Source organism: Chiloscyllium punctatum, chromosome 14 (genome assembly GCF_047496795.1).
Source record: "Chiloscyllium punctatum isolate Juve2018m chromosome 14, sChiPun1.3, whole genome shotgun sequence".
Classification (NCBI taxonomy): Eukaryota; Metazoa; Chordata; class Chondrichthyes; order Orectolobiformes; family Hemiscylliidae; genus Chiloscyllium; species Chiloscyllium punctatum.
Genome location: NC_092752.1, coordinates 8,896,672 through 8,924,527, shown reverse-complemented (window position 1 = coordinate 8,924,527; position 27,856 = coordinate 8,896,672). Strand labels below are relative to the sequence as shown.

At 43.4% G+C, this 27,856-nt stretch overlaps 1 protein-coding gene across 2 annotated transcripts in view; it reads left to right on the top strand.

The window, feature by feature from the left end:
• The window catches only part of grid2 (glutamate receptor, ionotropic, delta 2), a 978,162-nt gene that overhangs the window by 625,324 nt on the left and 324,982 nt on the right, over positions 1-27,856 (top strand). For both annotated transcript variants that reach the window (XM_072583858.1, XM_072583857.1), the window contains exon 3: positions 22,686-22,970. In XM_072583858.1, coding sequence (XP_072439959.1) covers positions 22,686-22,970 — 285 coding nt within the window. The remainder of the gene's footprint in view (positions 1-22,685; positions 22,971-27,856) is intronic.

Genomic DNA, 27,856 nt, shown 5'->3' with positions numbered 1-27,856 from the left:
AGCCAAGCCTCTCCATCTTTTCCTCATAGGACCAGCCCTCTCAGTCTAGGTATTAGCTTGGGAAACTTTCCCTGAACTGCTTCCAACGCGTTTATATCCCTCCTTAACTAACGTAACCAATGATAGTGCAGAGTACAGGTCATTCTGCTATAATGCGTGTTTTGGTCACGTGAATTCGCTGTAACGCAATTGGAGAATTGGGGATGCTGTTTCTAAAGCGCAAAATTTTCAAATGCGTGTTCGCTGTAACGCGATTACATCGCCAACACTTTAAGCACTGTTTAAAAAGTGTGATTTTTCTATATAACACGGGATTGCACAAGAACACAACCATCGCGTTACAGAAGAACTGACTGTACTCGAGATGTGGTCTCACCAACGCCCTGAACAACTGAAGCATAACCTTCAAACTTTTGTATTCAGTTCCCCTTTAGATAAATGACAATATTCTCCAGCTTTCCTCATTACTTCTTACTTGCTAACTTTTTATGATTAATACATGAGGGCATCCAGACCTCTTTACATAGTAGAGTTCTACAATCTCTCACCACTTAGATAAAGTGCTTTAATTTATTGTTTTTCAGCTAAATGGACAATTTCACATTTTAATCCTTTGTACTTCATTTGCCACATCTTTGCCCACTCAATTAACCTATCTATGTGTATATGTGGCCTCTTTATGTTTTTGTGCAACTTCCTTTCCTGCCTATCTTTGCATCATCAGTAAATTCAGCAGCTGTACATTCCATCCCTTCAACCAAGACATTTATATAAATTGTAAACAGTTGAAGTTCTAGTGTTTATGCCAGTGGCACTGAAAAATCTAATTTATGTCTAATCTCTGCTGCCTGTTAGATGGTCAGTTTTCTATCCATGCCTATATACCCACGATACAATGAGTTTTTATTGTCCACATTAACCTTTTAATTTGCAATTTATCCAAAGCCTTCTGGAATTTTGAGTTGAACACGTCACAAAGGATGGCGTTGGCAATGGGATCGGAACTGTTCATGCTCCTGGACCTGTCTGCTCTCGTTCTGCATCTGTCTTTCTTGTATTTATTTCTTCACTTATCTTTTATATCAAGTTCCTTTCTTCCATTCTGCAGCTGTGTTGACCCAGGCAGGGGGGGGCCTGCGGGGAGCTGCTACAGTGGTGGATATGGTCTGACCACAGAGACTGCGGCTTGCACAAAGCTTCAGGGTCAGTGAAGGCAGAGGGGTGATTCCATTTCCATTGGGACAGTCCCTCAGTCCTTGGGAATTGGGACGGTCCCTCAGTCCTCAGGAGCTGGGATGGTCCCTCAGGCCTCAGGAGTTGGTACGATCCCTCAGTCCTTGGGAATTGGGACAGTCCCTCAGTTCTCGGGGGTTGGGACGGTCCCTCAGTCCTCAGGAATTGGTACGGTCCCACAGTCCTCATGAGCTGGGATGGTCCCTCAGGCCTCAGGAATTGGTACAGTCCCTCAGTACTCGGGTGTTGGGACAGTCCCTCAGTCCTTGGGAGTTGGAATGGTCCCTCAGTCCTCAGGAATTGGGACAGTCCCTCAGTCCTCGGGAGTTGGGACAGTCCCTCAGTACTCGGGAGTTGGGACGGTTCCTGGGGAGTTGGGACGGTCCCTCAGTCCTCGGAAATTGGGATGGTCCCTCAGTCCTCGGAAATTGGGACGGTCCCTCAGTCCTCAGGAATTGGACAGTCCCTCAGTCCTCGGAAGTTGGGACGGTCCCTCAGTCCTCGGGAATTGGGACAGTCCTTCAGTCCCTGGCAATTGGGACGGTCTCTCAGTCCTTGGGATTTGGGACCATCTCCCTCAGTGTCCGGGAATTGGAACGGTCCCTCAGTCCTTGAGAGTTGGGACAGTCCCTCAACCCTCGGCAATTGGGACGGTCCCTCAGTCCTCAGGAATTGGGACTGTCCTTCAGTCCTTGGGAATTGGGACAGTCCCTCGGTGTCCGGGAATGGATACAGTCCCTCAGTCCTCGGGAATTGGGACAGTCCTTCAGTCCCCGGGATTTGGGACGGTCCCTCAGTCCTTGGGAATTGGGATGGTCCCTCAGTCCTCGGGAGTTGGGACGGTCCCTCAGTGTCTGGGAATTGGAATGATCCCTCAGTGTCTGGGAGTTGGGACGGTCCCTCAGTGTCCGGGAGTTGGGACAGTCCTTCAGTCCTCGGGAGTTGGGACAGTCCCTCAGTCCCCGGGATTTGGGACAGTGTCTCAGTGTCTGGGAATTAGTACAGTCCCTCAGTCCCCGGGATTTGGGACGGTCCCTCAGTCCTCAGGAGTTGGGACAGTCCCTCAGTCCCCGGGATTTGGGACAGTCCCTCAGCCCTCGGGAATAGGGACAGTCTCCTGGCTGCGGTGGAGGCTGGAATGGCAGCAGCCTGATAGATGGCATTGAAGTTGCCACTTGAGTGGGTCCTCTGCATTCTCCTGGAGATGATGCAGCAGGTTCGGCTCTGTCTATGGCAGCTTGGTGAGCCCTGCCTGAGGGGCTTGTAGAAGCAGCGGGGGTGGCGGAGGGAGGGAAGGGCTTTCTCCTTGTGTGTTCAACTGCATTATCCTGTAGTCAATTCAGAAACCCAGGAGCTGTGAAGGGAACAAAAAACAACCTTCGTCCTAATTATTTCTTTTTATAATTTCTGTATTTAAAATGGCAGTAGATTATGGCAACTTTCCACTGTATTTTCAGAATTACAAGTGACAGTGAATTTCAATACAATATTATGTTTATTATAATCCATCCCTTTATCCACAGCACATTACCTCCTCAAAAATTCCAACAGTCTGACCATCGTGATTTCTCCTTCACACAACCATCTTGACGGGTCTACTTATGATGAATTTAATCAAAGCACCTGTTATATCTTATTTAATACGAGCTGCTAACAGTTTTCCTGTGATATTTATTAAGATTGGAGCAGTTTATTGAGTCCATGCTGATAGTGATGCACAATTCCTTTGCCAAGGCTCATCCATGCTGACTGCTATTCTTTTCCTTTTTTATATTTTCTTTTTTTTCTCAGTTTAATTGCTGGCAGCATCCTTTTTACTCTGTACTTTTTGTCTTTCTCTCTTCCTTCTTTGTCTTTGGGAAGGGTGCTGGGGTGGTGGTAGTGTTGGTGGCGTGGATCAGGTTTCCTGGTGGGGTTTCCTAGCAGGGGTAGTCCTAGAGCCTGGACGCTTGGCAGTAGCAGTGCCATGAGAAGGGGCTCCTGGCAGTGATAGGGCTGGAGCCTGGGCATTTGGCAGTGACAATGCCCAGAGAAGGGACTCCTAGTGGCAGTAAGCTTGGAGTCTGGGCTCTTGGTAGTGGCAATGCCTGGAGAGAGGACTCCGTTTGGCTGTAGGCCCAGAGCCTGGTCTCTTTGCAATGGCAATGCCCAGAGAGGGGACTCCTAGCAGCAGTAGGCCCAGAACCTGGATTCTTGGCAGTGACAATGCCCAGAGTGGGGACTCCTCGCGGCAGTAGGCCCAAAGCCTGGATTCTTGGCAGTGTTGGCATGGTGATGGCGGCAGAAGAGCCAGGGTCTCCTGGGGCATCAGCGTTGTCATTGCTATTACTGGAGCAGAGCTCCTTGAGGACAGAAACACATTGCTGAATACCTGGAGCCATTCTTGAGACCCAATTTGAATAGAAGATGAACTCTCATTTAAGTAAAAACTGGAAAGAACTGTGGAATGCATGGAATCAGGAACAGAAACAGAAACTGCTGGAAAAGCTCAACAAGTTCTGAGAAACTGGATTAGTGGTGCTGGAAGAGCACAACAGTTCAGGCAGCATCCGAGGACCAGTAAAATCGAAGTTTCGGGCAAAAGCCCTTTATTCCTGATGAAGGGCTTTTGCCCGAAACGTCGATTTTCCTGCTCCTCGGATGCTGCCTGAACTGCTGTGCTCTTCCAGCACCACTAATCCAGAATCTGGTTCCCAGCATCTGCAGTCATTGTTTTTACCTCGGTTCTGAGAAACATTAGCTCTGATTTCTGCTGCCAGACCTGCTGAGCGTTTCTGCTTTTGTTTCTCATTTAAGTAATTTCTTTTTGTATTGTGATGACAAAATACTGTATCTTCCTGATATATGTGGCAAAAAAAAATCATTAGTTGTTTAAAGGAGTACCTATTCTGGAATGGACATGCCAGACCCAGTGTAAATATTGAAATATCATTGATGCTTCCTTCAGATTTCCCCATTGCGTTCATGCAATGCAACCATATGTGATAATTCAGTCTCGCTGCCACCAACTGCATCATAGCTGCAGTGTGTACCATCTGCAACGCACTAAGGTTTTCTTTGACAGCTTCCTCCAAATCTGTGATCTCTTCCACTTGGAAGAACAAGGTCAGCAGGCACATGGGAATGCCACTGTGTGCAAGTTGGTCCATCCACCATCCCACTGGCAAAAGCACCCATACCAGACAGGCTGCCAAGCTTTAGCTCATCATCACCATTTAAGGAAAATTAAGGATGGGCAAGAAATATTGGCCTTTACAGTGATCCCACAGTGCAAGAGTACTTTTTCTTTAAAAAAAGATACATTGGGAAATTGAAAAGTATGACACAAACCTAACTTCATAGCAAAGAAAAACCGAAGAACTGAAGGTGCTGGAAATCAGAAACAAAATCAGAAATAACTCGAAATAACAGGTCTGGCAGCATCTGTGGAGAGAAAGCAGAGTTAACGTTTCAGGTCCAGGGATCCTTCTTCAAAACTGTTCTGTTCAAAGTTTGGACAGAAACGTTTGTATGAGAGCAGGCTGGTGTACTGAAATAGCAAGCAACTGGAAAGTCAGATTAACTACTGTTTGTTCCTCAAAGTGGTCACCCAGTCTGCATTTGGCTAAAGAATTGTATCAGATTTAAAACATTAACTCTGTTTCTCTCGCTGCCAGTCCTGCTGAGTCTCTCCAACGTTTTCTGTTTGTATTTCAGCATCTGTAGTACTTTGTTTTTACTGTACTGGAAGAACCCCTCTGCTCTTCTGCAAATTGTACCAAGGGACTTTTCATGTCAGGCAGCAAGGCTTGATGTGAACATCTCCTCTGAATGGCAATGTTTTCACTAGTGTCCTGTGGGAATGCCAACCTAAATTATGTGCCCAAGCTTCTGAAATGGTCTTTAATGCATTGTCTTCTGGCTCAAGTTGAACCTGTTGATGAATTACCTTGTTCAACCTCTTGTCTTTTCATTACTAATAAGATTGATTTCCAACCCTCATACTGTTCAAGGCACATTCCACACTTGTTTTCTCTAGACCAGCCCTCAACTCCTTTCTTACCAGCCATTTTGTACTTTAGCCAACATTAACTCCAAATCTATTCAAAACTCTTCATCCCAACATCGTTTCTGGCCTTCTCCCTATCCACGCTGCCATCTACTGCATCACGTTCAAAAATGAGGTCTATTTACAATATTATCCCTGATCTAGCCTGGGCAATCCATTCTAGTTCTTTGACCCCAGCTCGTACTTTATCCTGCTCCCCTCACATTCTTCTTCCTGTCTCTCCTCAGATAATACCTTGTGGAATTTTATTTTCATTTTTCTATCTACGTTTTCTAATATTCTTACAATCTAACAATGAACATTTCACAATCATTACATATTGTAACACTGAAAGGAGGTCATTTGATCCACTATGCAGGAGAATCAACGTTTCAGACAAAAGACCTTCATCAGGAATGGATGAAGAGGTTTTGCTCGGAACGCAACTCTCCTGCTACACTGATGCTGCCTGACCTGCTGTGCTTTTCCAGCACCACGCTCTTGACTCTAACCTCCAGCATCTGCAGTCCTCACTTTTACCCATTTGATCGACGATATCTGGTCTTATTCTCTTTGCTCTTCCTTTGACCATTGCAATTTTGCTGTGGTTGGCAGGGAGCTTATATATCCTGATGATGCGTTATTAAACAAAAGAAGTCCTCATCTCTCCACCTTACATTTAAAAACCTACATTCAGTGTCCATAAGACCATAGGAACAAGGAATAGGAGTCAGCTATCCAACCCTTCGAGCCTGTTCCACCATGTAATAGGATCATGGCTGATCCGACATTCCTCACATCCACCTTCCTACTTTTTACTTGTAACTGTTGATTCCCAACTAATCAACAATTATCTCAGTCCTCAAGGATTCTGTCCCTACAGTTCTCTGTAGCAAGGAGTTCCCAAAACTCATAATCCTCTGAGAGATGAAATTCCGTCTCATCTTGGTGTTAAGTATATTCTGAGACCGTGCCCTCTGGTCCTAGATTCTCCCATGAGACAAGGCTTCCCATCAAACCCCTGAAGGATCTGAGGAGTTTTAATGAGATCGCGTCTCGTTCTCCTGGACCCCAGTGGATTCCCAACCTGTTTCGCCTTTGCTCATGAGACAATCCCCCCCCATACTGGGAATCATCCTGGTGAACCTTCTCTGACCTGCCTCTAAAGGAATGATAGCTTTTCTTAAGGGGACCAAATCTGCTCATAGTGCTCCCGATGTGGTCTCCCCAGAACCTTGTACAGTTGCAGTCAGACCTACCTACTCTTATACTCCAAACCCTTTGAAATAAGGGTCACCTTACTGATTCCCTGCAGCACAGGGGTGCGAGTTTTCTGTGTTTCGTGTACAAGTCCCTTTGTGTTGCAGCTTTCTGCAATTTTTGTCCATTTCATTTTGATGGAGTGAAAATGTAGCTGAGAGAATTTAACAAAATGCTACTCATTTTTTTTCAAATATTGCTGGTTTTTCAATGGGAGAATATGATTAATTTTGCAGTTATTTATCTTTTTTTTGTCCTTCCCTTGTTGTCTGCTATAACTCAATCATATTGTGTGTGAGAGAGGTTTGACTTATTGGTTGCATTTCAAGTTGTGAAAGTGATCTCCAGTGCCCCATGTTCAGTAAAGTTGGTAAATTGTATTATTGCTTTAGCATGTTTAAACTCAATTATATCTTTTGTGTCTACAATGATTTGGAACTATAAAAAAACTGTGTTTTTGACAATCGATGATTAAACTTAAATGATGCAAACTATTAACACTTTTAAAAAATTGAAAACTTATTCTGTATTGAGTAGGAAAGGTTTGGAAGATTATAGGCCAGGAGCAGGCAGGTGGGATTAGTTTAGATGGAGATTATGGTCAGCATGGACTGGTTGGACCGAAGAGTCTGTTTCTGTGATTGTATGACTCTACATTTTATTTAATTGACTGGATGTGGAGATTGCTGGCTAGGCCAGCATTAAAATGCTCACAAATTAGTCCATCTCATCTTGTGTACCTGACAGTGAGAAGATAGTACCAGTTTTTTACTATTTGTTTTCCCCTCTGGGAAGGTGTTGATGAACTGCCTTCTCTGTTGGTATGCCCACAGTGCTGTTGGAATACCAGGATTTTAACAATGAAGGAATGGTGATGTGTTTCCGAGTCAGAATGGTGTGTGATTTGGAAGGGAACCCAAAGATTGTGGTGATTTTGTGCAGGGACATTGGAACAGGGACCAGTTCCCCTTGTCCTTCTAGCTGCCAGAAGTCATTGGTTGGAGGTTTTGGTTGAAGAATCTATGGCGAGTTACTGATGTGCATCTTGAAGATGGTGTAACACTTTCGACACAATGCACCAATGGTCAAGGAAGTGAATGTTAAAATGGTCGATAAAGTGCCAGTTGAGAAATTATTTGTCCTGGATGATGATGTTGGGGCTGTGATCATTCATAATTTAACCACTAGATATGTTTTGGATTTATTTGCTAGTACTATACATCATGGTGGTGAGAAGCAGGAATTTGTCTCCATAAGAGTGTACATGCATTGCTGTTACCAATACAGAATCACTGAATTATTACAATGCTGAAGGAAGCCATTCAGCCCATCATGTCTTTAACAGACCCATCTTCTAGTGCCAATTTCCTGCCTTTTCCCCATATCCCTGCATACCATTACTATCTGAAAAGCCACCCAATGAATGCCTGAATCAAACCTGTCTCCACCTCAATTCCAGGCAATGCATTCCATATCTGAGCAACTTGCTGTAATGAAAAGTATTTTCTGACATCGCCCTTGCTTTGTTTCCACACCCCTTTAAATCTATGCCTTCTCATTCTTGAGTCAGCTTCACCCTATCTACTCTATCCATCCTGCTCATGGACAGATGCATCTGCAGGGGTAAGGTTGGTGGGGATGAAGTTAAGAACATTTTTCCCTCTTGTTTGCTCCCTCACTGCCAGTTGCAAACCCAGCTTCTGTCGTTAGGACCTGTCAGCTTGTTCAGTGGCAATGATCACCTCACGGTGATGGATTTTGATATCCTCAGCCCAGGTTATACTTTGCACCTTTACCCCCCTCCATTTTATGGTATTCAATATGATTTTAAAAAACAGTTAATGCTGGAGAAACTCAGCAGGTCTGGCAGCATGTGTGGAGAGAGAGAGACAGACGAAATATTTCGAGTCCAAATCTGTTGAGTTTTTTCAGCACATTTTGTCTCTATTTCAGATTGTTTGCAGTGTTTTACTTTTATTAGAGGAGGGCTGATTCATCAGCTGAGGGAAGGAGTAGACGGTGATTAGCTCAAGGTTTCCTTAAGCATTTTTGATTTGAAGCCATGGGTCTGGGCCAGAGTTGAGAACTCCTGGGCCAGAGCTTCCACTGTGTGTCCTGACACTGGTGCTTCTGAGCTGTTGGTGAGAACAGGACAAATCTTACTGATGAAGGACTCTGAAATGTTTTTAAGTAAGATTTTTGACTACATCAAGCAGTTGCTTGGCTGATCTGTAGGACAGCTCTCTCAGGTTTGGCACATGTTCCCTAACTTTGCAGTATAGCTTGGTTTATTTAGTTAGTTAGATTTTGAGTTCCCTAACTGTCATTATTGGCTTTGAACTCTTGATATTTTGTCATTAGTTGAAGCCTTTGGATTACTAGGAATGAGGAACGTGACCATTGGATTGCGACGTTCCTAGACACTCTACATAACAGTCAATGGACACAATTTCTCACAAAATCTCAAGCATTCAACATAACTTCAAACAGAAATTAACTGGAGGGGTGCACAGAGACATTCAAGGGCATAAAACATCAGTGGCAAGCAGAAATGATGGAAAGATTCTTTGAATATTACTGAGAAATCACATGCTCTGTCAAAGCTTCTTATTTTACACTCGTCAGGAGGATTTGAAATAATGCCAGCATAAAAGGAAAACCAATACTTATGAGAGCACAAAGATGAATCTAATTGGTGAAGGCATTGCCATCGCGAATGCACCAGTTAGTGATGATTGATAGTTAACAGTCAGGCTTTGTTCAAATTTCAAACTCGGCAGGTTGACTCTGATTGGTCAAGGCATTGCCCTGAAAGAATAAAAGAATAAATAGCTGTCCCCTATTTTGTTGAGAAAATTCTTTATTCAATGGGAAAATTAGATTAGATTAGATTCACAACAGTATGGAAATAGGCCATTTGGCCCAACAGGTCCAGACCGACCCTGCAAAGAGCAACCCGCCCAGACCATGCCCCTACCCTGTACTTACCCCTTACTAATGCACCTAACACTATGGGCAATTTAGCATGACCAATTCACTTGACCTGTACATCTTTGAACTGTGGGAGAAAACCGGACTATCCAGAGGAATCCCACACAGACACGGGGAGAATGTGCACACTCCATGTAGACAGTGGCCTGAAGTCGGAATCGAACCTGGGTTCCTGCTGCTGTAAGGCAGCAGTGCTATCCACTGAGCCACCATGCTGCTCCACAGCACAAAAAAGGCACAAAATAAAAGTCAGAAGGCTCTCATTTGTCACCGGAAGAGAGAGAGAAAAATGCAAATATAAATGTAGTGTTTCAACACAATATCAGAAAATTTCAAAGTACTTTCGGGGTTGTTTGAGGCATTTTTAATGTGAAATTGTTGGTGTAATGTTGGGAAATGTGACAGCCAATTTGCAATCAGCAAGCTCCCATTAATAGCAAAGAGATAAATGACCAGATGACTTGTTTTACAGATATAGATTAAGAAATAAATGTCAGCCAGAACTATAGAATATAGAACAGTACAGCACTGAATCAGACCCTTTGGCCCACTGTGCCTGTGCTGACCTTGGTGCCACTCTAAACTAATCCCGTCTGCCTGCATGTAGTTCACTTCCCATCTGCTTGAACATGATCCTTATCCCTGTATTTCCTGCATGTTTATGTATCTGTCTAAATGCCTCTTAAATGTTGCTATTGTATCTGCTTCTATCACCTCCCCTGGCAGTATGTTCCAGGCACCTCCCACCCTCTGTCTAGAAAACATGCACATTTCCTTTAAATTGTTCCCCCCCCTCCCCTGCCACCCCCACCACCGCCTCCACCGCCCCCCCCCCCCCCTCCCCGTACTCCTGTGCAGTGTCCAATAAGGACAAACATACCAAGTCCCTTCTTCACTGCCCTGTCTACCTGTGACTCAATTTTCAAGGAATTCAAGGCCTCTTTGTTCAGCAACATGCCCCAGGATCTTACCATTAAGTGTATAAGTCCGGCCCTGGTTTGCCTTTCCAAAATGCAGCACCTCGCATTTATCTAAATAAAACTCCCCCTGCCACTCCTCAGCCCATTGGCCCATCTTGTCAAGGTCTTATCGTACACTGAAGTAACCTTCTTCGCTGTCCACTACACCTCCAGCTTTAATGTAATTTGCAAACTTACTAACCATTCCTCCTATATTCACATCCAAATCATTGATATAAATGACAAAAATCAGTGGACTTACTACTGATGCTTGTGGCAATCTGCTGGTCACAGGCCTTCAGTCCAGAAAAAACCCTCTGTCTCCTACCTTTAAGCTAATTTTGCATCCAAATGGCTAGCTCTCCCTGAATTCCAGGTGATCTAACTTGCTAATTAGTCTACCATGCGGAACCTTTTGAACGCCTTGCTGAAGTCCATGTAGACAAGATACATCACTCTGCCTTCATCAATCATCTTTGTCATTTCTTCAAAAATCTTCAATCAATTTAATGAGACATGATTTCCCATGTACAAAGCCTTGTTGACTATTCCTAATCTGTTCTTGGTTATAGTCCAACAGGTTTATTTGGAAGTACTAACTTTCAGAGCGCTGGTCTTGGCAACCACCTGATGAAGAAGCAGCGCTCTGAAAGCTAGTGCTTCCAAATAAACCTGTTGGACTATAACCTAGTGTTGTGTGATTTTTAACTTCGAACACCCCAATCCAACACCAGCACCTCCGAATCATAATCTGTTCTTGCCTTTCCAAACACTTTTAAGTCCTGTCTCTCAGACTTCCCTCCAATAATCTTACCCACCACTGAGGTCAGGCTCACTGGTCGACAGTCCCCTGTTTTCTCCTTTTCACTTTTCTTAAATAATGACACCACATTAGCCACCCTCCAGTCCAGCACCTCTCTGGTACATGTTATTTAAATCCCATTGAGTGGTCAGGGAGTGCCCTGGATAAACTCCTAATCCAAACATTTGAACCCCATATAAAGCAGCAAGTCCAAATGACTGCACTGAACTGTCAGCAGAGATTCCTCATTTATTTGTGGGACCTGTAACAGACTTGGCGCAATGTGTGAGAAATGTTTCTTCCAAAGCCTGTAAAGGTTTCAAAGGTCATGAATATTATAAGACTTTTCCATTTACACAATTCTATCACGGGAAACAAAATTTTTTACAGATATTTTGGAGTGCATTTGCTACTGAGGAGTCTCGTTTAACCTGTGCAACTAATAATTCTTTCCTTTATGTTGCAGGGTGTCAGTATGTTTGACATGTGCTTCAAGACCTTTTCGCTTTTGTTACTGTTCATTGGAGCTTTTGTTATCCTCACAGCTGACTGCTGAAATCACGCCCCCATCACCTACAATAGTGCAGCCTGAGGGCAGTGAAAAATACACTTGTCAAAGATCAAGCTGTTTTGTGCAGACTGATAGGGCTACAAGACAACTTATTTTTCTGTATTTTGTCCAATTCCACATTTGCTGCTGTCAGGTCATCAACACCGTTTCTTAGATGCACTCATTCAACAAGAATAAAGTAGACAGTGATGCTTGCAGGTTTTATTCAACGAGAAAATGTCCATCCTGTTCCATTTAAATACAATGAGGATTGAGCGCTTTATTTGCTGCCCACACTTTGTCTAATTTCTAAATAGCTTTCTGAGTTGCACAAGTCTCACACTGAGAATTGACTGGACTGAATCTTGCTCACACAAACCTGTACCTCCTCATGTAGCAATTAGCTATTACTAATGGTCCATTGTTCCTCTTGCAGTTGGGCTGTTTTGAAACTTTTTGCTATCCATTAGAGGTGTTTGAGGTTCATTGCAGGTTCAAAATGAGCCTGATTTTGAATTGGAACTGTAAGGGCATCAAGAACTTGTAAACTCTGGGTTGGCATCCAAAAGAGTTTGGCAATATTTTGCCAGGAATAAGTATATCTGCTAGGAATTTAGTAATTGTTCAAATGGCCTTCATCATAACTTGCCATTTTGCAACATTCTTTGGTCTACTTATTTATTTCTTTATGTTTATTTGTGTTTAAATTTCCGGTCAGGTAGCAAGGCCTTCTCCTGGTGGCTGGATTTCCACTCAGAGAGAGAAAGTAGGAACAGTAGTAGCGCTTCCAGTTTGCTTTCTTTTCTTCACTCGTAAGACATGGGCACCGCTGGATGGGCCAACGTTTATTGTCCACCCTTAGTTGAACTTCAGAAGGTTGGAGTGAGCTACCTTCTTGAACCGCTGCAGTCAATATGCTGTAGATTGACCCATAATACCCTGAGGGAGATTTTGACCCCACAATAGTGAAAGAACAGTGATATATTTCCAAGTCAGCCGAGTGGCTTGGAGGGCAACTTGGAGATGGTAGTGTTTCCACGTATTTGCTGCCATTGCCCTTCTAGATGGAAGTGGTTGTGGGTTTGGAAAGTGCTGTCTGAGGATCTTTAGTGAATTTCTGCAGTGCAGCTTGTAGACAGTACACACTGCTGCTACTCAGCGTCGGCGATGGACGGAGTGAATGATTATGGATGTAGTGCTAATCAAGCTGACTATTTTGTCCTGGATGTTATTGGAGCTTGTGGGGAGTATTCCATCGCACTCCTGACTTGTGCCTTGTAGATGGTGGACAGGCTTTGGGGAATCAAGAGGTGAGATATTCGCTGCAGTATACCTAGCCTCTGACCTGCTCTTGTTGTCACTGTGTTTATTTGGCAAGTCCAGTTGAATATCTGGTAAATGGAAGTCCTAAGGGTGTTGATTGTGGGGCATGAAGTGATGGTACCACCATTGAGTATCAATGGATGGTGGTCAGATTGTCTCTTATCGGACATGTTCATAGCTTGGTGTTTTTGTGGCTCAAATGTTACTTGCCACTTGTCAGCCCAAACCTGGATATTGTTCAGATCTTGATGCATTTGACATGGACTGTATCAGTGCCTGAGGAGTCATGAATGGTGCTGAACATTGTGCATTCATTGGCAAACATCCCCACTTCTGACCTTATGATGGAGGGAAAGTCATTGATGCAGCAGCTGAAGATGGACAGGCCTGGGACACTACCCTGAGGAACTCTTGCAGAGATGTCCTGGAGCTGAGATGACTGACTTCCAACAAGCACCATCATCATCCTTTATGAGTCCAACCAGCAAAGAGTTTGCTCCTGATTCCAGGTTTTTTAGGGCTCCTTAATGATATTCAGTCAAATTCAGCCTTGATGTCAAGGGCAGTCACTCTCACCTCACCTCTGGATTTCAGCTGTTTTGTCTGTGTTTGAACAAAGGTTGTAATGAGGTGAGGAACTGAGTGGCCCTGGTGGAACACAAACTGGGCATCACTGAGCAGGTTATTGCTGCGGAGGCTCTGCTTGATAGAACTGTTGATGACACCTTCCATCACTTTACAGATGATCAAGAGTGGACTGATGGACTGGTAACTGGTCAGGTTGGATTTGTCCAGCTTTTTGCGTACAAGACAAACCTGGGCAATTTTCCACATTGTCAGGTAGATGCCAGCGTTGTAAGTGTACTGGAAGAGCTTGGCTAGGGGAGCTGAAAGTTCTGGAACACACGTCTTCTGTATTAAAGCTCACTGCACCAATCAATATGACCATGGCTGACCATCAAACTCCAATACCCTGTTTTCACTTTCTGCATTTGATGCCTTTAGTCCTCAGATCTGTAACTGACTCTTTCTTGAAGACATTCAATGTTTTGGCCTTGACCACAATCTGTGGTCGAGAATTCCACAGGCTCACCAGTCAGGATGAAGGAAGTTGTCCTTGTTTCCTAAGTGACGTACTCCCTATCCAAGAACAGGAATATTTATTGTTTCCGTGATTTTCTGACCAAGATGAAACAGAAGAGAGTGAATAAGAAAAGTTATAAGAACGTCAGTGAAAAGGTTGCAGAGGTGGAGGATGCGTGAAAGACTGTATCAAAGGCTACAGACATGTCAAGAAGGGGAATGAGACTAAATTTACCTCAATCAAAGTCATATCAGAAGACTTGCACAATATTCAAGTGATTTTCTAACACTGTGTCTTTCCATCATCCATTTTGGTGTTACTCTCAGTTACAACCCCTAGGGGACAGCATCACAGGAGTTGGTCAGAATCACATGCTTTGCAACAGGGTCATGGGACTGAGGTGGACAGTTCCTTGGCACATTGGGTTTCCATTCCATGTTACACTGTCACAGTCCAGCAAGGGGGAAGGCAGGTGTGATACTGTCTAAAAAGGCAACAGGATGAGGATTAATTCCAGCCTTCAGCACCACCCCCCCTGCCCCCCCCCCCGCACTCACCCAAGGGTTTATGTGTACACTGTGCCAGTCAGTAGATTGGCAACTATCAGATCTGACCAGTTTTGTTACAGGGCACCAGAAATTGGGCCATACTGAACTCTGAGGTCTTTGCCTTACGTGACCTTCCAAGTAGATTATTTGCCTTTAACAGGAGTTAAAGTCAGGCATTTTATTAAAGGTGGGATCATGTCACCATCAATAATTTCAACAGTTCAGAAGATGTAATGACAAAAACGTGTGTGTTTTCCCCTGCCTCTCTTCACAGCTCTTTGACAATTCCACTATGATATTACAGAATTTAGTTTCTTCTGAAATAGAGGCATGAATGGCAATGATTGCTTTGAGGTAGTTTGAGCCCGCTATCAACCTGAACTGATGAAACAGACACCACACACAAGATATGAAAAGATTGACTCAATCTGTAGCCCATCATCACAAGACTCACATGTGGAAAAGTACCAGGCATAATGGAAGCCAAAGTGTGCTTCTAATCACCAAACATCACAAAGGGTTACAAAATCCTCTCAGGATAGAGTTCTTTTGCTGCATACATATAGAAATCTCTATAGAGTAGGATTGTAACTTTTAGAGCATTAGATTGAGAAGTCTAGCTGCTGCTGGTGTTCTTTTAGACTTTTAACTCGGTCTCAATTAGGATATAATTTATTGCTTTAATAACAGAGAATCCAACTCATAACCAAGGATAATGGTAATCTTACAGACTCGTCAATTTAGTTTTGCACAGGTCATTTTAAAGGCTGCTTTAGTGTCACCTTAATTCCTGGCCAGAATAGAAATGATCGCTCAAGTCTCTAGTCAGTTTTAAGTTGAGGTTGTACTACTGGAAGTGACTAAGATTGATTTCATGCACACAATCCTATCCTGTAACAACCTTAACTTGCTGCATTTTGCATGAGGGATAATGTTACATTTACCGGAAGTCTCCCTCTTCTGTTTGGTAAAAACAATAACTGCAGATGCTGGAAACCAGATCTCTCCTGTTTGTTGAGTGAATAGATTCTGTTTGCTGTGAGCAGTGTCTATGGACTGCTTGTTGAAAGTTCTGCCCGAAGTCCAAATCATGAACTGACACATTGGTGTCGAGACTCACTGTATTTTTTTGTTCAGCGGCTTTCTGGAAAAATCCGTTAAAATGCGACAAATGAAAAGTATAGTGCAAGGTTTGTGAAGGTTTGTAGCTCAGGTTGAGGTTTAGGGTGTAGGTTTGCTCGCTGAGCTGTAGGTTTGATATCCAGACGTTTCGTTACCTGGCTAGGTAACATCATCAGTGGCGACCCCCAAGTCTTCAACTACAAACCTTCACAAATCTTGCAAAAGCCTACGGGTGCAACACGCTATAACTTGCCCGAAGATGGGAAAGGAATGCCATCCGAGAGAATTCCACCCACAAACAACTGTACTTCCTGCATGAATGTTTAAGAAAACAGGTGCTGAAAGATATAAATAGAAAGCAGGAGACAACAGCTTCACTTCACTTGGAGGTGGCCACTGATGATGTTACCTAGCCAGGTAACGAAACGTCTGGATATCAAACCTACAGCTCAGCAAGCAAACCTACACCCTGAAAAGTATAGTATTAAGTACATTGCCACCTCCACTCCCATCCTATGCTCCAAGTTTTAATAGGAAGGTGAAACAGTAAATGGTTTCTGAGGCCATTTTGACAGGAAACAATTTAGACTTTCCCATTGCTGTTCTCATTTTGCACAACAATTTGGACTAGTCAGCTGACTGAACTCTTTCTTCATCCTTTCCCAGTGTCATCTCCATCACTGGACACAGTGGGCACTAAATTGGAAAACTTTGAGGGTGTTGGGTGTTAGATAGTCCCAAACCTCGAGAGACAACTATGACACCATGTTTTGAAGATCTTCTTGATCCTATCTTTCTCTTGTTCTAGGAGTGAGTAATAGGAAAGAATTGTATTTTTATTATGCCACTCACAAACTAAGACCAACCCTATGCATTGATACACAAATTAAATTAAATACTCCTATAGTCCCTTTTGTAATTTAGAAAGCTTGGTGCAAGAACAATACAATAAATAACTAGATATTCTGTTTTGTGATGCCAGTTGAACAAAAAGTATTCCGGACAACACCAGAAAAATGGTCCAGTTCCTCAAATGGTAACTTTGAATGATTTTGTGCATCTCCCTGAGTGTCTGTTAGGGCCTTGATTGAACACCCCACCATCACATTTTGCCACTTGCAACAATACAGAACTCTCTTGTAGCTCAGGTTGAAGTTCTGGATGTAAGTTTGCTCGCTGAGCTGGAAGATTCATTTTCAGACGTTTCATCACCATACTGGGTAACATCATCAGTGAGCCTCCGATGAAGCGCTGGTGTTAGTGATCCGCTTTCTATTTATGTGTTAAGGTTTCCTTGAGTTGGTGATGTTATTTCCTGTGGTAATGTCATTCACCTTGGTGATGTCATTTCCTGTTCTTTTTCTCAGAGGATGGTGAATGGGGTCTAAGTTGATGTGTTTCTTATAGAGTTCTGGTTGGAATGCCATGCTTCTAGGAATTCTCTCAATTGAAGCTGTATTAGAACATTATTTCAATGAGTCACCCATACTGCAGCACAGAGGAACTATGAAAAGCAGAGGAAAATCATCTGTCCAGTGTTTTCAAAAAAGAACGGGTACCCAATGAACACAGTCTGCAGATTTCTCAGCAACAAACCCAAACAATCAGGCAAAATGCATCCAGAAACCTTAGCCACTCCTCCCTACATCAAAGACGTCTCAGAACTGACTGCCAGACTGCTCAGACCCCTTGGCATCATGGTAGCCCACAAACGCAACAATACACTAAAACAGCAGCTAAAGACCCTATACAGACAACAAGCAAAACTAATGTCATTTACAAAATACTTTGCAAGAACTGTAACAAACACTATTTTGGACAAACAGGCAAAAAAACTAGCCACCAGGATACATGAACATCAAACTAACCACAAAAAGACATGACCCATTCTGACTAGTATTCTTACATACAGGCGAGGAAATACACCACTTCAACTGGGACAACACACCCCTCCTAAATAGGCCAAGTACAGACATTCCTAGAAGCATGGCATTCCAACCAGAAGTTTATCAACAAACACATCGACTTGAACCCCTTTTGCCACCCTTGGAGAAAAAGAACAGGAAATGACATCACTGCAGGAACTGACATCATCAACCCAAGGAAACCTAAACACATAAATAGAAACTGGTCACTAACACCAGTGCTACAGCGAGGCTCACTGATGATGTTATCTAATATGGTGACAAAACATCTGAAAACAAACCTTCCAGCTCAGTGAGCAAACTCACATCCACAGAACTCCCTCACTACTGCACATAAGTTCCATCACAGAGATTATGTAGTTAAGTCTCTGGTGTGGGATTTGAATCTGATAAGAAAGCTACCAACTGGTATATTCCATTTTACTTCTTTCCGTTCGAATGAATAATAGGTTTTGCTTTCCTTTTTGCTTCTCTTCCAGACTCAGCTATAATCAAATCTGTCATGATATAGTTCGACTCTGTGTTTCTGTTAATCACCTCGACCCCATGCATGACCTTGTGCTCCGCAATCTCACTTACTGAAACCTTATGCTGTAAAGTTAGACTGCAATTGATGCATACTTGCCGCGTCAGGAATTGGATTTGCACACAGCCACTAACTCTGAACTGGATCTGCACACACCAATCATTCTGAACTTGATCTGTACACAGCCACTAATTCTGAACTTGGTTTGTACACAGCCACTAATTCTGAACAGTCACAGCACTGGCAGGAACTCATTTGCAGCCCAAGGTGTGGTATCTGCATAGTAAACCTGTGTAATTATTTTCTTTGGTTCTCAGTACACTGGTCAGGAGCTCAGTTAGTGGTGGGATAAGTTCACTCATTTACCATGATGGATGGTTGGTGTAATGCAGAGTGACACCAATAGTAAGGCTTCACCCCCATACCAGATGAGTTACTGTAAAGGATTCTCTCTCTCTCTTTATCTCTCTCTCTCTTGCTCTCTCCCTCCTCTCCTCTCCCACCTCCCACCAATCTGAGATGTCGTGACCCTCCGGTTAACCAACCAGCAGTCTTGAAAGAGAGAGCAGCCTTATGATCTGGTGACTTATTGGATGGGAGCTGGGATGAATAACTTCCCATTCGTATTCACTACCAGTGCTCAGGTAGAATTTGCTGCATGATGCTGCTATTTTCCCAGTCTAGTTTTACAGTGCAAAGACCAGCTTGAATGATAACTGGACTCCCAAATGGGAGTTTCAAGCAGCGATTAATTTAGATTAAACTGAAGTTAAAGGGCAATTGCACCAGTTTTCAAGATATAGTTTTGGGCAGCACGGTGGCACAGTGGTTAGCACTGCTGCCTCACAGCGCCTGAGACCTGGGTTCAATTCCCGTCTCAGGCGACTGACTGTGTGGAGTTTGCACGTTCTTCCCGTGTCTGCGTGGGTTTCCTCCGGGTACTCTGGTTTCCTCCCACAGTCCAAAAATGTGCAGGTCAGGGGAATTGGCCATGCTAAGTTGCCTGTAGTGTTTGGTAAGGGGTAAATGTAGGGGCATGGGTGGGTTGCGCTTCGGCGGGTCGGTGTGGACTTGTTGGGCCGAAGGGCCTGTTTCCACGCTGTAATGTAATCTAATCTAATCTAATATAAAGGGGAACTTAAAGGGTTTAATTCACGGGATGGCCAGTTCAGCATTTATTGCCCATCTCTAATTGTCTGGAGGACAGTTAAGAATCAGTCACATTGATGTGGGTCTGAAGTCACATGTAGGCCCGACTGGGGAAGGACAGCAGTTTTCTTCCCGAAAGGACGTTAGTAAACCAGATACTTTCTTTTCCCCCAACAATCGACAATGGTGTCACAGTGATCATTCGACTCCAGATTTTTATTAAATTCAAATTCCATCATCTGCTGCGAACCCAGATTCCCCAAATATTAACCAGGCCCCTGGATTAATAGTCTAGTGATAATACCCACTGGGCAATTTCCACCCCTTTAACACACAGGAAAAATCTATTTCTGCTCCCTAAGAAATCTAGGAATTGGATTAATAACCTGAATTGTAAGGCTGTATTTTCCATTACATGCCCATGAGTGAGAGTGGAGGCGGAATGCTAGGAACAGAGGAAGAAACTTTGGGAAAGTGCCTTCCCAACACCAATCTGTTGGTGGTGAGATTTGTCAGAGGGGCCTGAGTAGAGGATTAATGCCTGTTCCTTAAAGGCAGGCAGTCAGTCAGTTGTAAGTAATTCTGATCCCAATTGGTGGTGATAGTGCGCTACAGATCGTGCTGCAACATGGTTTGATTGTTCCATGTTTGACTACATGAGTCTAGTTAATGCTGTCTGCACAGTGTGCTTGATTGGGTAAGCCTGGGTGTTGACTCAAAGAGATAAATAAACAAGCTGCAGGAGTTACCTGGAAGAGCAGGCAGCTAAAACAGTAGACACATGGAATATTCATTTTGCAACACGATAAATAAAGTTTGAGCACGTTTAAAAGGTAATGTTACCTTCGTAGAGCTCTGAAACCAGTCAAACATATAAAATACACAACCGCAGTGTGGGGAGACAAGCAACTCTATGAAGAACTGAAAGCTCCAATCCTTGAGAGGGGACATCTAGCATCAAAAGCTGGTTCAATGATGCAAACCTTCCAACAAGCAGCATGAGCTTCTGCTACAAGGAGCTGTCTTGCCTTCCCCTCTCTGAACTGTTTAATTAGTTTCACACCTCCAATGGCACCTCGTGCTCATTCACTTGTCTCACTAGCACCCACCTCCTCCAATGGGGCTGCCAACCTTCTGACTGCTACTGCCAGCTGCATCAGGAACACACCCACTGTCCTTGAGCCAGATGGTGAGCCTAGAGGTGGATAGTTGCCAATCTGATTCGAGAGTGTGGTGCTGGAAAAGCACAGCAGGTCAGGCAGCATCCAGGGAGCAGGACAATCGACGTTTCAGGCATAAGTCCTTCATCCGGAATGGGGCTTGTGAGCAAAGGGGCTGAGAGATAACTAGGAGGGGGGGGCCATTGGGCTTGGGGGGAATGTAGCTGAGAGTGCGACAGGTAAATGAGGGTAAAGGTGATAGGTCAGAGGGGAGGGTGGCATGGATAGGTGGGAAGGAAGATGGACAGGTAGGACAGGGCATGAGAGCGGTGTCGAGTTGGAGGGTTGGTTCTGGGATAAGGTGGGGGAGGGGAAATGAGGAGACAGGTAAAATCCCTGTGTGGTTGGAGGGTCCCAAGGCGTAAGATGAGGCATTCTTCCTCCAGGCGTCAGGTGCTTAGGATTTGTTGATGGAAGAGGTCCAGCACCTGCATGTTTTTGGTGGAGTGGGAGGGAGAGTTAGTGTTTGGCCATGGGGTGGTCCTTCCCCCAGCCCCACCCCTCTCCCATTTATCTCTCCACCCCCTCTGCTCACAAGCCTCATTCCTGATGAAGGGCTTATGCTCAAAACGTTGATTCTCCTGCTCCTCATATGCTGCCTGACCTGCTGTGCCTCTATCAGCACCACATTCTCGACTCTGATCTCCAGTATCTGCAGACCTCACTTTCTGCTAGTTGCCAACCCAACATCCATTCTCTAGACTGAGACTGTGCCACATTTTAAACTGTCCCAGACTGTGAGTTATCCATTGGTACCACACTCAAGGGTCAGTTCAAGAACGGCTTGCTTATTTCTCAGATGTACTCTGTTATCCCTGAAGGGGGCGCCCATATCTCCCGAGAGAACAGTGCTTGGTGTTTCGACAGCTGGGATTTGAGAATGGGCCATATGCATGAGCCTGTTGCCTTTGGGAAGAGAGCTTCAGTTGTCTGGTGTTCACAAGTTTGCTTCCATTGTCAGGGTCTTGAACCTCAAGAGAAAAGAATGTCCTCAGAATCAATTCTTTCAGAAATACTTCAACATGCAAGGGGTGGTTTAAAATTGGCACTGACATTTGCAAATGTGAATTGACACTCGATCAATAATTAATTCTAAATCTGAGACTGCCCATTTTTGTTGATGCAAGGTATTAAATGATAAGTGGAAAAGCATATTAGCCATGACCGCATTGACTGGTAACACAGACTTTGAGGGGCTGAATGGCCTCCTCCTGTAACTACAGTTCCATGAATGTTTGATTTTTTTTCTAACAGCAGCCTGGGAGATTGACTGAAAGATTGATAAGAGGAATATAAATCAAATTTGAGAGTACAGATAATTGATAAACAAAATTACTGCAACAGTCACAGTTGATTCAACGGATAACCCATGAATTGTCTTTCCTCAACTGAACATTATTACTGAACTGCTTCATTTTCTCAATATGAAAATTATTATGTTTTGAAGAGAAAGGACAGGGAAGCCAATTCTTTATGCATTTAATCGAATATTTCCCTGCTCTCTTTTTATTCTGGTCTCTCACTCATCTGTGACTTTTGTCTGTGTGCCATTGACTGTTGTGCAACGCCCTCCCAAAAGCATTATGGGTATGCCTGCACCAAATGGACTGTAGCGGTTCAAAAAGGCAGCTCATCACCACCTTCTCAAGGGCAACTGGGGATTGACGATACATTGCTGGCCCAGTCGGGAATGTCCACATCCCATGGATGAATAAAGGAAACTGTACATGCCCAAGATCTGTTCTCTCCTTAAACCCTTTGATGCTCCTTAGTATCTTATCTCTTTGGTCAACCTTTCAGTGATGTATCCCTGATGCAACTTAATGGCAATTTGGTTTGATAACTTTTCTGTGCAGAGATAAGCGCTGTTTCATTCTGAAATATGCAAGCTGTTTGTTCTTAGTTGAAGAAACGTCAGAAATGAGCTGCCTGTTTCACCACATCTTTTCTCTGTGTTTTATTCCAGCGTGTGATCTGATGAACCAAGGCATTTTGGCCCTCGTCAGCTCCGTTGGCTGCATGTCAGCTGGATCCCTCCAATCGTTGTCAGACGCCATGCACATCCCACACCTCTATATACAACGAACAACGTCTGGATCACCAAGGAGTGGCTGTGGCCTCACTAGGACCAGCAGGAATGATAACTACACTCTCTATGTCCGGCCGCCAGTGTATCTGAATGAAGTCATTCTCCAAGTCATCTCAGAATTTGCCTGGCAAAAGTTCATCATTTTCTATGACAGCGAATATGGTAAGTAGTAACATGTACTGTAAAATAATGTGGCTTTCATTCACTTTAGTTATTATGGAGAATTGGACCTTTGATTATTCCAGTTTAACAGGTGAGGAGGAACAGGGGATGTAAGTTTGAACTGTCTAAGAGTAAGAATATTTGGAATGTTAAGCAGTTCTCATTTTTATCTGTTCATGGGATTTGAACATCACTGGCTACGCTCACTTTTAATTCCATTCCATCCATTATTTGAGCCTGTGCTTGAGGTAGAGGGAGACCACAACGCTGTTAGGGAAGGAGTTCCTTCATTTTCATCGAAGGATCAGTGATGTAGATTAGTGGCAATGCGTGACTGAGTGGAATTGAAGGTCACAGTTTTCCAATGCATCTGGATGATGCCTGCCAAAGGAAGTGGTGGAGGCTTGTACAATTGTAGCCTTTAAATGGCATCTGAATGGGTATATGAATAGGATGGGCTTAGAGGGATATGGTCCAAGTGTTGGCAATTGGGACTAGATTAGATAGGATATTAGGTTAGGACAAGTCAGACCAAAGGGTCTGTTTCCATGCTGTACATCTATATGACTTTATGATTGAATGGCACCCTTGTTTTCTAAGTGCTAGAGCGGTCTTGCGTTTGGAGGATGCTGTCAAAGATGCTTGGTGAGTTCCTGCAGTACATCATGCAGATGGTACACACTGTCCTCCCTTGATGTGTGGGGTGAACCATTTAAGGTGCTAGATGGGGTGTTGATCAAATGGACAAATCTATCTTGGAATGTATCAGGTATCTTGAATATGGTTGGAACTGTAATCATAAAGGTAGGTGGAGGGTATATTCCATGATACTCCTAACTTGTCCTTTGTAGATGGTGGCCAGGCATTAGGTAGAAGGAAATAAATTACTCAATATAGAACTTCATGTCTCTGGGCCACAGTATTCACATTGTCTCTCCAGTTAACTTCCTGGTCAATGGTAACAACAGGATGATTGCAATAGAACGATTTAGTGATCTCAATGTCATTGAATGTCTTGAGGAGATGGTGAGACTTTGTCTTGTTGGTGATAGTTACTGGCCAACATTTGTGTGATGCGAATATTATTTGATACTTATTAGCCCAAGTCTCAATCTTTGTGGGATCTTACTACACATGGTCATGGCCTGGGATGTTTTTTGAATGGTCTTGAACATTGTCAGAAGTCACACAACATGAGGTTATAGTCCACAGGGCTTCTTTGAACTCATTGGTTTTTGGAATGCTGCTCCTTTGTCAAGTGAAGGTTTTGAACATGGTGCACTCATCATTGACCATCCCAATTTCTGACCTTATGCTGGAGTGAAAGCGATTGATGAAGGAACTGAACACTTCACGGAGAAACCTCTCCTGTGATGTTCAGTGACTGAGATATCTGACATTCAAAACTTACAGTCATCATCCTCTGACACCACCCAGTAGAGAATTTATCCTTTATTCCATTGACTGCCGCTTTACCAAGTCTGCTTGATCGTGTGGTGCTCGAAAAGCACAGCAGGTCAGGCAACATCAGAGGAGCAGCAGAAGCGACGTTTTAGGCATAAGCCCTTCATCAAGAGGACTCATGCCCGAAACGTCGATTCTCCTGCTCCTCGGATGCTGCCTGACCTGCTGTGCTTTTCCAGCACCACACTTGCGACTCTGATCTCCAGTACCTGCAGTCCTCACTTTCTCCAAGTCTGCTTGATGTCATACTAAGTCAAATGCTGCAACAATATTTAGGGCAGCCCCTCTTCCCTCATGTCTGGAATTCCGCTCATTTTTCAACATTTGGTCAAAGCTAGTAATTAAATTTGAAGACCGGTAACATTAGTAGAATCTAAGCTGAGTATCAGTAAGTAGGTTATTGTGTAAGAATTGTAAGTGGAGAGCAATCTCAGTGATGCCGCTCCTCACTTTAATGATGATTGGAAACAGGATGATCAGGCAGAGAACAGTAAAATTGGATTTGTCCTGTTTGTTATGGATAGGCAATACCTTGGCCAACTTTCCAGCTTGTTAGGTAGATACCAGTGTTGTCATTGTTTGACATAACAAGTTAACTATGGGAGACCAGATCTTCATAATACTGCTGGATGTTGTCAGGGTATCCTGTACCGAATACCCACACACACTTCTTCACGTCACATGGAGAGCTGGGTTCCTTGAGATATTGCTAGCTGGAGTGGTGAGCACTGACCCTCTACTGTCATGAGCCAAATGGACCAGATCCTGATTTGGACATTAATCACATCCACGGAGAAGGGAACTGTCTTTGTGGTTAATATTTGATCCATGAGATCTTCTAAACTGCTTTTGCTCGGTGTGGGGTGGGGGGTGTTGTTGGGGGGGAAGCGGTTGGAGTGTAATTTTCCAAAGGATTGTTCACATTATGGGGTTCTAGGACTTTTCACTCTGAATGTTTTTGTCCCTCCACACAATGGAGAATTCAGTGTCCAATTCTGTTGTCCCAGCCATCCTAGTACAGGGTAGATGAATCAACTAGTCTTTTCCTCCCCATTAGTTTTGTATAAGGCAATGTTATAAACCAAAATGCACTCTTCGTGACAACCATACTTTACATTCATGTGATGGTAGTTTATTGGATTTTAAGACACAACTACAAATGAAATATTATTAAGCATGAATGTTTATTGGACTATGAGGGATATGGCAGTACGTTGGCTATAATTATGGATTAGTAATCCAGGTAGTTGTGATTTTAAATATCACTAGACAAGTTATGAAATTGAACCCAAAGCCTGAAAATAAAGCTCTTAAGTTAAAAAATAAATGCTTTGACAACTCATTTCATAAACTTAGTGGACAACTGAGCCAAGCACAGTAGAAAAATCTAGAGTTTATTCCCACTTTGTGCTGATCTAAGTCAGGAAATTCACTTTAAATTGTTGCAGTTTGCCAGAACAATACCAGGAATAACCACCCAGGATTCTAACGCCAGGTTTCAATACAATAACCCCAATAAGCATGAGACTGGGTGGCCTCACAGTGGCTGATACTGACCAGGTCTTAGGAAGGATAGTTAGTTGAAGGACAGTATGTGGGGTTACTGTACACCAACAAGAGGTTCAATGTCTCAAGAAGGGAGCAAAAGCTGAGAAGAGGTAGAAAGTTCAGCCAAATGCCAATCTTTCAAAGTTCATAAGCAGAGAAGAAAGACCTCAGTGAATTTAATTTAATTTTTATTGATGTACACTGATATTTCAATCCCTAAATTCCTGTCATTTTCCCCAGGAAAGCCCAGTAATTCTCCAGATGCTGCAATCCCTTCCCCTGGAGCTAAGTCACAATTCCCTCCTCAGAGCTATCCTGTTCATGTGGTTGTTTTCACTCAGTAGCACAGTGTCCATATTTCCCAAAACCAATGCTACTTTAGAATTCTTTTGTTTTCAGATGGCTGACACTTATTGCCCATCTTGCAAAAGATAGTTCTTCCGGCAGAGACAGATAAATCTCTTTCTCTTCTCTGAAGCAAATGCTCATAACATCCAACCCTACGCCCAAAGACCAATCTTCCTGAGCTGTGCACATGCCAGCCAAATACTGTGCTTACCCTCAAAAGAAAACTGCAGCAAGTTTCCATCAATCGCTTGCCAAGCACTCCTGCAGTGTATTTGATTAGCTGTCAAGGTTCCAGTATGCATATTGGTTTTGACGTGGCTTAGCAAACGTCTAATTAAAAAGGGCTTGACTTCTAAATGTTCAGTCTGTAAGACCGTTAAATCAAGAGTGACAGAGAAATATGAAAATGAATAAAGGAGGTTTTTGTTAAAATTATTTTTCTCATTGAACACTGGTAGATAATTGCCAAATGCATCTTGTCTGCCAACACTTTTACCACCTTCATCCCAGATGAGAATTAATAACGAACAATAATACATTCTTAGAATGAAAGTCAGATTGCAGAATACCCCTCTTGTTTGAATTATAGGACTGGAATTTTCAATGAATTGGTTTAATACTGAGTATAACAGAGTAAAGCAGTTGCAGCTTTTACCCTCACTGTATTAACCAATCTCTGATACGGATAGTGTCATAGCTAAAGGAAAGCTGTCACCTGTCATGATTTTTCCTGGTTTTAGTTGTAGTGCTGTGAGTAACACTCCAACTTCTGATGCCGAACGTTGTGAGTTAAAGACCCACTGCAGAGAAGTGAGAACAAATATCTCGGCTGATGATCCGGTACCATGCTGAGAGTATGCTGAAAGGTGCTGACTTACAGATGATGCTTCAAACTGAGGTCGTGCTCTAATGTAGACATAAAGGATCCAGTGAAAACTACTTCAAACTGGAATTGACAAGTTCTCTCTGGCCGTGTTCTCTGTGATATATGCTAAGAGGTTATTTCCTCTCTGGCAGAGCTTAGGACTGGAGGGCGTAATCTCAGAGTGAGTATAGCGATGAGGACCTACTTCTTGCATAGAATTCTTTACCACACAGGGCTATTGAGGCTGAATCCTTAAGAATATTCAAGGCTGTAATGGACAGTTTCAATTAGTAGGGGAAACAAGGGTTGTGAGGAAAGGCAGGAAAGTGGAATTCAAGATAATCAGATCAGCCATGATCTCATTGAATTGCAAAGTAGATTTGCTGGGCTGAACTGTCTATTTCTGCTCCTAATCTTATGGTCTTGGACGATAATTATTTATAAATCCTCATCGCAAAGCAGGTTGTGGGGACGACATCATGTTGCTAATTATAGAACTTGCTATGAGCAAATTAGTTGCTGCATTTCCTATATTACAAAGGTGACTATATTTCTTGGCTATAAAATGCTTTGGTCATGAAAGGTGCTTTAGAAATGTTGTTCCTGCTCGTGTTTACCACCCAGTAAGATATGAGGACCTAAAAATGTCACTCAATGGCAA